Source organism: Crinia signifera, chromosome 12 (assembly GCF_055691185.1).
Source record: "Crinia signifera chromosome 12, ASM5569118v1, whole genome shotgun sequence".
NCBI lineage: Eukaryota > Metazoa > Chordata > Amphibia > Anura > Myobatrachidae > Crinia > Crinia signifera.
Genome location: NC_139228.1, coordinates 82,311,689 through 82,323,727, shown reverse-complemented (window position 1 = coordinate 82,323,727; position 12,039 = coordinate 82,311,689). Strand labels below are relative to the sequence as shown.

Genomic DNA, 12,039 nt, shown 5'->3' with positions numbered 1-12,039 from the left:
TCACGTCTATACAGGGCTATTTTTCAGCAGGCTCCAGCAGGAACTGAGGCCCTTATTCTAGTTCACTCTTTCTGACAAAATCCTTCTTATGGTGCCCACACACGCACCGATCCCGGCGGTGCGATGCTGTACGATGGGGTGCGCGCTCCCGCGGCACCTCATCGCACAGTACAAAAAGAATGTGCTGCACATACTTTTTTTACTAGCTTTTTATCGCATCGCATGCACATCGTATGCACAAGGAATACGATGCGATGCTATGTGTGCTAGTTAAGCACAGAACGCACGCCGGGATCGATGCGTCTGTGGGCACCTTTAGATGGACAAAACCATGTGCCCTGCAGGGGGGCAGATGTTACTTGTGCAGAGATAATTAGTTTTGGGTGGGGTTTTACTTCAAAGTGAGATCTATATTGCAGTGTAAAAATAAAGCAGCCAGTATTTACCCTGCACAGAAACAAAATAACTCACCCAAATCTAATTCTCTCTGCACATTTTAAATCTCCCCACCTGCAGTGCACATGTTTTTGTCCATCTAAGAATGATTTTGTCAGAAAGAGTGAACTAGAATAAGGGCCTCAGTTCCTGCTTGAGCCTGCTGAAAAATAGCACTGTATATACCAATATTTCACACATCTCATGGAACTCTGTAATAGTTAGGGGGGGGGGGGGGGGGGGGGGGTGCAATCGTCCCAATACCCCCCCCCCCCCCTATTGCTTCATGGGAAAGGTGAACTTTGTTAACCCCTTCCTGACAGAGCCAGTTTTTGCGTTCCTGACAGAGCCCTTTTTTTCAAATCTGACATGTCTCACTTAAGTGGGGATAACTTTTTTTTGCTTTTACTTATCCCAGTGGTTTTGAAATTGTTTTTTCGTGACACATTGTACTTCAAATTAGTGGTAAATTTGGGTCGATACAGTCTGTGTTTTTTTGTGAAAAATACCAAAATATCGTGAAAAAATGGAAAATTTAGCGATTTGCAAAATGTTAAATTTTCTGCTTGTGAGACAAATAATCTTACCACTCAAAATAGTGAATAACTAACATAGACCATATGTCTACTTTATGTTGACATCATTATTTCAACTTCCTTTTAATTTTTTGGGACACTAGGAGGCTTACAATATGAATAGCAAATTCTCAAATTTTCAAGAAAATATCAAACACTGATTTTTTTAGGGACCAGTTCAGTTCTGATGTGACTTTGAGGGACTTGTATGTGAGACACCCCCATAAATGATGCCATTTCAAAAACTGCACCCCTCACAGTATTCAAAACAGCATTTTGGAAGTTTGTTAACCCTTTAGGTGTTTCACAGGAATTAAAACAAAGTGTAGGTGAAATTTCAAAATTTCTTTTTTTTTGCAGATTTGCAATTTTAATACATTTTTATAAGGAACACAGTACATTTTACTAGAGAAATGTGACTAAAAAATGATTCCCCCAATTCTTTTGTTTTCATAAATATCCTATATGTGGCCCTAGTGTGCACGGTGACCAAACCACAGGCTTCATAATAGAAGGAGCACCTACTTGATTTTGGAGCCTCCTTTTTATGAGATTATTTTTTAGGCACCATGTAGGTTTCAAGGCACCATAAGATGCTAAAAGTTAGGAACCCCCCCACAAGTGACCCCATTTTGCAAACTACACCCCTCAGGGAATTCATCTAGGGGTATAGTGTACATTTCAAACCCCCAGGGGTTTCACCAATTGTGGTACAACTGGGCAGTGAAAATGAAAAATTATTTTTTTTACACAAAAATGCAGTTCTGGCTCCAAATTTGTCATTTTCAGAAGGTATGAAGGAGACAAAGCACCCCAAAATCTGTGCCCCAATTTCTCCCGAGTACGGCAATGCCTCACATGTGACCAAAAAATACCAGTTGGGTGCATGGCAGGACTCAGAAGGGAAGGAGTGATTTTTGGATTTTGCAGCTCAGATTCTGGTGGAATTTTGGTGGGTGCTATGTCGCATTAGCAAGACCCCCCAAGCACCAATACAGTGGAACCCCCCCACAAGTGACCCCATTTTGCAAACTACACCCCTCAGGGAATTCATCTAGGGGTATAGTGTACATTTCAAACCCCCAGGGGTTTCACCAATTTTGATACAAGTGGGCAGTGAAAATGAAAAATTACATTTTTTTACACAAAAATGCAGTTCTGGCTCAAAATTTTTCATTTTCAGAAGGTATGAAGGAGAAAAAGCACCCCAAAATCTGTGCCCCAATTTCTCCCGAGTACGGCAATGCCTCACATGTGACCAAAAAATACCAGTTGGGTGCATGGCAGGACTCAGAACGGAAGGAGTGATTTTTGGATTTTGCAGCTCAGATTCTGGTGGAATTTTGGTGGGTGCTATGTCGCATTAGCAAGACCCCCCAAGCACCAATACAGTGGAACCCCCCCACAAGTGACCCCATTTTGCAAACTACACCCCTCAGGGAATTCATCTAGGGGTATAGTGTACATTTCAAACCCCCAGGGGTTTCACCAATTTTGATACAAGTGGGCAGTGAAAATGAAAAATTACATTTTTTACACAAAAATGCAGTTCTGGCTCGAAATTTTTCATTTTCAGAAGGTATGAAGGAGAAAAAGCACCCCAAAATCTGTGCCCCAATTTCTCCCGAGTACGGCAATGCCTCACATGTGACCAAAAAATACCAGTTGGGTGCATGGCAGGACTCAGAACGGAAGGAGTGATTTTTGGATTTTGCAGCTCAGATTCTGGTGGAATTTTGGTGGGTGCTATGTCGCATTAGCAAGACCCCCCAAGCACCAATACAGTGGAACCCCCCCACAAGTCACCCCATTTTGAAAACTACACCCCTCAGGGAATTCATCTAGGGGTATAGTGTACATTTCAAACCCCCAGGGGTTTCACCAATTTTGATACAAGTGGGCAGTGAAAATGAAAAATTACATTTTTTTACACAAAAATGCAGTTCTGGCTCAAAATTTTTCATTTTCAGAAGGTATGAAGGAGAAAAAGCACCCCAAAATCTGTGCCCCAATTTCTCCCGAGTACGGCAATGCCTCACATGTGACCAAAAAATACCAGTTGGGTGCATGGCAGGACTCAGAACGGAAGGAGTGATTTTTGGATTTTGCAGCTCAGATTCTGGTGGAATTTTGGTGGGTGCTATGTCGCATTAGCAAGACCCCCCAAGCACCAATACAGTGGAACCCCCCCACAAGTCACCCCATTTTGAAAACTACACCCCTCAGGGAATTCATCTAGGGGTATAGTGTACATTTCAAACCCCCAGGGGTTTCACCAATTTTGATACAAGTGGGCAGTGAAAATGAAAAATTACATTTTTTTACACAAAAATGCAGTTCTGGCTCAAAATTTTTCATTTTCAGAAGGTATGAAGGAGAAAAAGCACCCCAAAATCTGTGCCCCAATTTCTCCCGAGTACGGCAATGCCTCACATGTGACCAAAAAATACCAGTTGGGTGCATGGCAGGACTCAGAACGGAAGGAGTGATTTTTGGATTTTGCAGCACAGATTTTGGTGGAATGAATGGTGGGTGCTATGTTGCACCAATACAGTGGAACCCCCCCACAAGTCACCCCATTTTGCAAAGTACACCCCTCAGGGAATTCATCTAGGGGTATAGTGTACATTTCAAACCCCCAGGGGTTTCACCAATTTTGATACAAGTGGGCAGTGAAAATGAAAAATTACATTTTTTTACACAAAAATGCAGTTCTGGCTCAAAATTTTTCATTTTCAGAAGGTATGAAGGAGACAAAGCACCCCAAAATCTGTGCCCCAATTTCTCCCGAGTACGGCAATGCCTCACATGTGACCAAAAAATACCAGTTGGGTGCATGGCAGGACTCAGAAGGGAAGGAGTGATTTTTGGATTTTGCAGCTCAGATTCTGGTGGAATTTTGGTGGGTGCTATGTTGCATTAGCAAGACCCCCCAAGCACCAATACAGTGGAACCCCCCCACAAGTGACCCCATTTTGCAAACTACACCCCTCAGGGAATTCATCTAGGGGTATAGTGTACATTTCAAACCCCCAGGGGTTTCACCAATTTTGATACAAGTGGGCAGTGAACATGAAAAATTACATTTTTTACACAAAAATGCAGTTCTGGCTCAAAATTTTTCATTTTCAGAAGGTATGAAGGAGAAAAAGCACCCCAAAATCTGTGCCCCAATTTCTCCCGAGTACGGCAATGCCTCACATGTGACCAAAAAATACCAGTTGGGTGCATGGCAGGACTCAAAAGGGAAGGAGTGATTTTTGGATTTTGCAGCTCAGATTCTGGTGGAATTTTGGTGGGTGCTATGTCGCATTAGCAAGACCCCCCAAGCACCAATACAGTGGAACCCCCCCACAAGTGACCCCATTTTGCAAACTACACCCCTCAGGGAATTCATCTAGGGGTATAGTGTACATTTAAAACCCCCAGGGGTTTCACCAATTTTGATACAAGTGGGCAGTGAAAAAGAAAAATTACATTTTTTACACAAAAATGCAGTTCTGGCTCAAAATTTTTCATTTTCAGAAGGTATGAAGGAGAAAAAGCACCCCAAAATCTGTGCCCCAATTTCTCCCGAGTACGGCAATGCCTCACATGTGACCAAAAAATACCAGTTGGGTGCATGGCAGGACTCAGAAGGGAAGGAGTGATTTTTGGATTTTGCAGCACAGATTCTGGTGGAATGAATGGTGGGTGCTATGTTGCACCAATACAGTGGAACCCCCCCACAAGTCACCCCATTTTGCAAACTACACCCCTCAGGGAATTCATCTAGGGGTATAGTGTACATTTCAAACCCCCAGGGGTTTCACCAATTTTGATACAAGTGGGCAGTGAAAATGAAAAATTACATTTTTTTACACAAAAATGCAGTTCTGGCTCAAAATTTTTCATTTTCAGAAGGAATGAAGGAGACAAAGCACCCCAAAATCTGTGCCCCAATTTCTCCCGAGTACGGCAATGCCTCATGTGTGACCAAAAAGTGGCAGGACTCAGAAGGGAAGGAGTGATATTTGGATTTTGCAGCACAAATTCTGGTGGAATGATGGTGGGTGCTATGTCGCATTAGCAAGACCCCCAAAGCACCAATACAGTGGAACCCCCCCACAAGTGACCCCATTTTGCAAACTACACCCCTCAGGGAATTCATCTAGGGGTATAGTGTACATTTCAAACCCCCAGGGGTTTCACCAATTTTGATACAAGTGGGCAGTGAACATGAAAAATTACATTTTTTTACACAAAAATGCAGTTCTGGCTCAAAATTTTTCATTTTCACAAGGAATGAAGGAGACAAAGCACCCCAAAATCTGTGCCCCAATTTCTCCCGAGTACGGCAATGCCTCACATGTGACCAAAAAATACCAGTTGGGTGCATGGCAGGACTCAGAAGGGAAGGAGTGATTTTTGGATTTTGCGGCTCAGATTCTGGTGGAATGAATGGTGGGTGCTATGTGGCATTAGCAAGACCCCCGAAGCACGGTGAAATTATGAACCTAATATTCCATAGATGTGTGGTATATTTTAAAACACTCCTTTATACATAGGCCGGGTTTGTCGGGGCAAGTGTCACACTGGAAAATAGTTTGCTTTCTTATTCCCTTTTTATAGCAAACTTTGCACCTTTTTTGTGTCCTGCCCTTTTTTCCAGTGGAGGGGATTTCATCAGGAAAATGCTGCCCTGGTACAATACGGGGGCCAGTACTAGAAGTACTGGGGCCCTCTGCCTGCTGGTTCCCAAATATTAGGCCCTTTATGACTTCCTCTTGAAAGTGCATAAATGTCCCCCTCTGGCCGGTAGAACGGAATAGCACGTAAGCGTTATACAGTGCCATCTGGATGATATACACGGCCACCTTCTTGTACCAGATTTTTGTTTTCCGCAGGGCACTGTACGGCTTCAGTACCTGATCTGAAAGATCCACTCCGCCCATGTACCTATTGTAATCCAGGATACAATTAGGTTTTGAGGTGTGGGTACTGGTACCTCGTACAGGGACGGAGGTGGTACTGTCTCCGTGAATTGTTGTCAGTATAAGGACATCCCTCTTGTCCTTATATTTGACCAACAACATATTTTCGTTGCATATTCCCCTGCTTTCACCCCTTCTCATTACTTGGGCAATGTGCGTTTTTGGGAGGCCTCTTTGGTTCTTGCGCACAGTACCGCAAGCTGCTGTACCTCTTGAACCAAGGGCCTTAAACAGGGGGATGCTGGTGTAAAAGTTATCCACATAGAGGTGATAACCTTTATCCAGGAAGGGGTGCACTAAATCCCAGACAATTTTCCCACTAACACCTACGAGGGAGGGGGGGCATTCTGGCGGTTCAATTCTTGAATCCTTCCCTTCATGAACCCTAAACCTGTGGGTGTACCCTGAGGTGCTTTCACACAGTTTATACATTTTTATGCCATACCTTGCCCTCTTACTGGGAAGGTACTGGCGGAATTTAACCCTTCCTTTAAAATGTATAAGGGACTCGTCGATACAAATAAATTTTTCAGGGATGTACACCTCTTCAAATTTGGCACTGAAATGATCAATGACCGGCCTGACTTTGAATAGCCGGTCAAAGGTGGGATCATCTCTGGGTGGGCACTGTGCATTATCGGTGTAATGTATAAATTTAAGAATTGTCTCAAATCGAGTCCGGGTCATGGCCATACGGTAAAATGGAGTACTGTACAGAACATCTGTACTCCAATATTGCCTAATTTCTGGCTTTTTTACTATGCCCATATGAAACACCAGACCCCAAAACGTCATCATCTCTACTGCATCTACAGGGGTCCACCTAGCAAATGATGACGTGGGGTTTTGAGCAATAAACTGCTGGGCATATAAATTAGTTTGGTCCACCATTAAATTTATAAAATCATCAGAGAAAAATAATTTGAAAAAGTCAATTTCTCTGAGACCTGTGGAATCAAATTGGATTCCTGGCATGGCCAAAAACTCAGGAACCTGGGGCTCAAAATTGTCTGGTGGTGGGGTCCATACGAGATCAATTATTGGGGGGGGGGGGGTCTCAGCTGCTCTACGGGGGCGTCTTTGAGGGGGTCCCTCATCACCAGAGGAGGAAGAGGAGCTTAAGGCGAATCCTTCAAATTCCCCGCTTGCATCACTGGCTGTGTCAGAGTCAGAAGCAAGCATGGCATATGCCTCCTCCACTGAATACATTCTCCTGGATGACTGGGAGGACATTTGGGAGGACATTTGGGATGCCATTTTTATTTTTGTGTTACTGGTAGTGAAATGTTTCAACACGTGTATAGTGTAGGGGGGGGTACAAACTTTATTTCAATCCGGGGGGTATGTAGTGTGTAGTGTGTATGTGGTGCAGAAAAAAAAAAATACTTTATACCAATAAAAAAAAAAAAATGAAGGGGTTAAAAATAAAAAATTTAAGGGGTTAAAAAAAAAAAAAAAGGTCCTGCGCCAAAAATTGAGCACAGATGTTGGTCAGTAACGTCTGTCACTGAACAGCGCTCAAAGGCAACAGGAATTTGATCAAAAAAAAAAAAAAAAATCGATCAACCCTGTGCCGAAAAAGATGATCAGTGATGTACGTCACTGATCAGCGCACAGCGGCCACAGGACACCCACAAAATCACAGTGTGTGTAAAAAAAAAATTAAAAAAATACCCCACAGCACACACACAAAAAAAAAAGGTGATCAGTGATGCGACACTGATTACCAGTGAGGTGCAGCAGGTGCACAACCTTTGGTGCAACTGACAGGTATATATAAAAAAAAAAAAACCTCTGTACCCCCAAAAAAGTTGCTGATCACCTCAGATATAGTGATCAGCACAAAAGGCGGGGGCAGCAGACACAAAATTTAGCACTCTCTATCACTCTCTGTCACTATCTCTCTCTATCTCTCACTATCTATCACTCTATGACACTGCAGCAGCAGCACTGACAGGTATATCTATATATAAAAAAAAACCTGCGCCCCCAAAAAGTTGCTGATCAGTTAATTTATACTGATCAGCACAAAAGGAGGGGGCAGCAGTCAGTTATATAAAAAATATATAGCACAATCTGTCACTATCTCTCTCTATCTCTCTCTCTCTATCTCTCTCTATCTCTCTATAACTATCACACTGCAGCAGCACAAAATATAGCACTCTGTCACTAGGCCTCTCTATCTATCTCTCTCTCTCTATCTCTCTCTCTCTCTCTCTCTATCTATAACTATATCACACTGCAGCAGCACAAAATATAGCACTCTCTGACACTATCTCTCTCTCTATCTCTCTCTCTCTATCTCTCTATAACTATCACACTGCAGCAGCACAAAATATAGCACTCTGTCACTAGGCCTCTCTATCTATCTCTCTCTCTCTATCTCTCTCTCTCTATCTATAACTATATCACACTGCAGCAGCACAAAATATAGCACTCTCTGACACTATCTCTCTCTCTATCTCTCTCTATCTCTCTCTCTCTATCTCTCTATCTCTCTATCTCTCTCTATCTCTCTATCTCTCTCTATCTCTCTCTCTATCTAGCTAGTACACTGCAGCAGCACAATTTCACAGGAAGGCACAAGTAGCAACAGGATCCAGGAAGCAGTGATGAAGCAGCGATCAGGTAAGTATGGAGCAAGTATGGAGCAAGGTTCTGGTCAGTATGGCGGCAGGGGGGTACGGTGACCGCACTGCACGCTATTCCAGACCGGAATGGCGTCTGCAGTGCAGTCACCGTTAGTTTAAATCCCCCTCCTTGGCTGTGATTGGTCCGTCGGTCCGACGGACCAATCACGGCCTTTGGGGGCGGGCGGGGTGAGGTGGGGTGACACCAGTGTCACCCTTACACCCCGCGGTGATTGGTGCTGTACTTTACAGCACCAATCACCTCTGATCCCGTGTCACCGGCGAACGTTATTCGCCGGTGACACAGGAAAACGCTGTAATTGGCTGTTCACACTGAACAGCCAATCACAGCGATCGCCGACGGGGGGGCGGCATCGCAGCCCCCCCTGGGCATGCACGGACATGTCTGCTGTCAGGGACAGCAGACATGTTGAAACTGTCACCGCGTCTATAGACGCGGTGACAGTTTAAATCCATGACGTACATTTACGCCATGTGTCGGGAAGTGCTTCCCGACCATGACGTAAATGTACGTCAAATGTCGGGAAGGGGTTAATGACAAATTATACTTGATAGACACCAGTCTTGGGCCCCCTATTCTGTCCCGGCGGTCCTTGCGAATCAACCAGAATAAGGTCCTTGATTTCCAACTTTGGGCCTTAGACAAACAAGGTCACATTACAGAAGAGAGGAGAGACGAAGGCATTACTTACACACAAGGTTGGCACCAAGCTGGCCAAGTAGACGTGTTTAGGAGCAAACATGTGCAGTTGCTGTAGGCAGGAGATGCCCTGGGCCTGAACCAAGCAGTCAGGGTTCTCCTGCATGACCGCGCAGGCCAGCAAGCAGTAGTTCCTTTGTGATGCCACCAACTCCCCACTGCCTACAGAGGACAGAGAGTAAAGCTCATTACTAACACATGCAAACAAGACAAGGCGATGAAATAAAAGTACAAACACACGATGTCTGAATTAAGAAAACTGAACTAGAAACAATAGGAATATTGGGGTTTGGGTACAGAGTCGCCTCACTACAAACTTGCTTTTAAACTCATCCCCTTGTTAGGATTCCAGCCGGTCAGACCTCATAGGGAGGATTACACTAGGAGACGCCGCACTAGGAAACCACAAATGCAAGGTAATTAGGATAACATCGGATTATGCTTACCGATAATTCCTTTTCTTCTTAGAGATCCCATGGCAGCCAATACCTAGGGATTTCATCCCATATCCTTGAGTTTAGACAGGTTACTTTTTTCCTCAGGAACCTCCCCCACTGGTATAAATCCCAGCTCCTCCCTTTCCTGAACTGTCTTTTCGAGTGTCTCCTTCATCAGGTTCCTAGGAAAAAAGAGACAACAAGGGAGGGCAAATTGATGGCTGCCATGGGATCTCTAAGAAGAAAAGGAATTATCGGTAAGCATAATCCGATGTTTTCTTCTACGATCCCCATGGCAGCCAATACCTAGGGAAATACCAAAGCAATCAATTAATAAGGGAGGGACCCAGGTTATAATGCAATATAATCTTTTTTAATCACACATGACTCCACGCAGAACTTGCGCCCCAAACTGAGGTCGAGACACATTCAACTCATAATGTCTAGTAAACGTGTGTACCGAAGACCATGTTGCTGCATCACATATGTCCTTGATAGACGCCTTCGCCTTCCAGGCCCAAGACGTTGCCAGTGCTCTGGTGGAGTGTGCCCTAATAATGGCTGGTACTTCTTTACGTTCTTCCTTATACACAAAGGTTATAAGTTCTCTTATCCATCTAGAGATGGTCTGTTTCGTTGGGGGTAAACCCCGTCTTGCCCCCTCTGGAATCACAAATAAATTTTTGGACTTTCTTATCTCCTTAGATCTGTCCAAATATGTGGTAATCCCTCTTACCACATCTAAATTGTGCCATAACTCCTCCTCCTTATTCTCAGGATTTGGGAAAAAAGAGGGCAGTGTAATTTCTTGGTTGAGATGGAAGGATGAGACAACCTTAGGTAAAAAGTGAGGATTTGTTCTCAATACAATCCGATCAGGCATTATCTTCAAGTAAGGTTCTTCCGCCCAGAGGGCTTGGATCTCACTAACCCTTCTGGCTGAGGTAATGGCCACCAAGAACACTATTTTCCATGTTAGCAACTTTAGTGGAATTTCAGCCAAAGGTTCAAATGGTTCCTTTACTAGAGCCTTCAGAATCATGTTCAGATCCCAGGGTGCTACCAACGCCTTCACTGATGGCCTCAGTCTCTTAATAGCATTACTAAATCTAATAATAAGATTGTCCTCAGCTAATCTCCTGTCCAACAGAACACTCAGAGCCGATATTTGGACCTTTAGAGTAGCAGTTGCTAAGCCATCGAAATATCCTTTACACAAGAATTGTAACACTTCTCCTGTAGCCGCTTCCTGCAGCCCCACTTTAGAACCTCTCCAATTTATGAATGCTCTCCAAATTCTGTAATAGACCAGAGACGAAACTTTCTTCCTCGCATGTAACAGCACTGAGATAACTTGGTCTCCCAGACCCCTCCGCCTTAACAACTCCCTTTCAATCTCCACACCGTCAGCGCCAGCGCTGATGGATCCGGATGTCTCTGCTGTCCTTGGGATAATAGGTCTGGAACTGCTGGCAGAGTCCATGGTCCTCGCACCACTAGGCTGAGCATGGTCGCAAACCATGCTCTTCTGGGCCAATAAGGAAGTATAATTATTACCTCTGCTTTGTCTTCGATTATTTTCTTGAGGACTCTGTAGATCAGTGGGAAGGGGGGAAACACATAACCCAGTCTGCAGTTCCAATTGATCGAAAATGCATCCACCGCTGAAGTGTGTGGTAAACAGTACCTTGAAAAGAATTTCTTCACCTTTCTGTTGGTGTGGGTCGCCATGAGGTCCACATCTGGTCTTCCGAATCTCTTTACTATTTCCTTGAAGATGTCGCCATTCAACTCCCATTCCCCCGGAAGTATCATCTTTCGACTGAGCATGTCGGCCAGAACATTCTCCTTCCCTGGGACAAAAGCTGCTGTTAGTGAACTTAGATTCTCTACTGCCCAGCAGAGTATCTTGGCTATCACCAACATCAGGTCCTTGCTCCTGGTGCCGCCTTGATGATTTATATAGGCAATAACTGTCGTATTGTCTGAGAATATTCGTACGTCTGAATGTCTGATCTTGCCGCTGAATCTTGTTATCGCTCTCCAGACTGCCTCTGCTTCTCTCCAGTTTGATGACTTCGCACTTTCGGCTTCCGTCCACAGACCTTGAATGGTGTACTCCTTGAAGTGGGCCCCCCAGCCACTCTGACTTGCGTCTGTTGTAATGACTTGAAACCGAGGTAGGAACAGGGACATCGCTCTGTGCTCCAAAGCTGCATCCATCCACCAAGCCAGGGAATCTTTCACTGCCGGCTCCAACCTCACACA

At 44.3% G+C, this 12,039-nt stretch overlaps 1 protein-coding gene across 2 annotated transcripts in view; it reads right to left on the bottom strand.

Moving 5' to 3' along the window:
* Positions 1-12,039, bottom strand: part of HEATR5A (HEAT repeat containing 5A) — an 82,210-nt gene that overhangs the window by 31,259 nt on the left and 38,912 nt on the right. For both annotated transcript variants that reach the window (XM_083166448.1, XM_083166449.1), the window contains exon 20: positions 9,327-9,496. In XM_083166448.1, the coding sequence (XP_083022574.1) occupies positions 9,327-9,496 (170 nt within the window). The remainder of the gene's footprint in view (positions 1-9,326; positions 9,497-12,039) is intronic.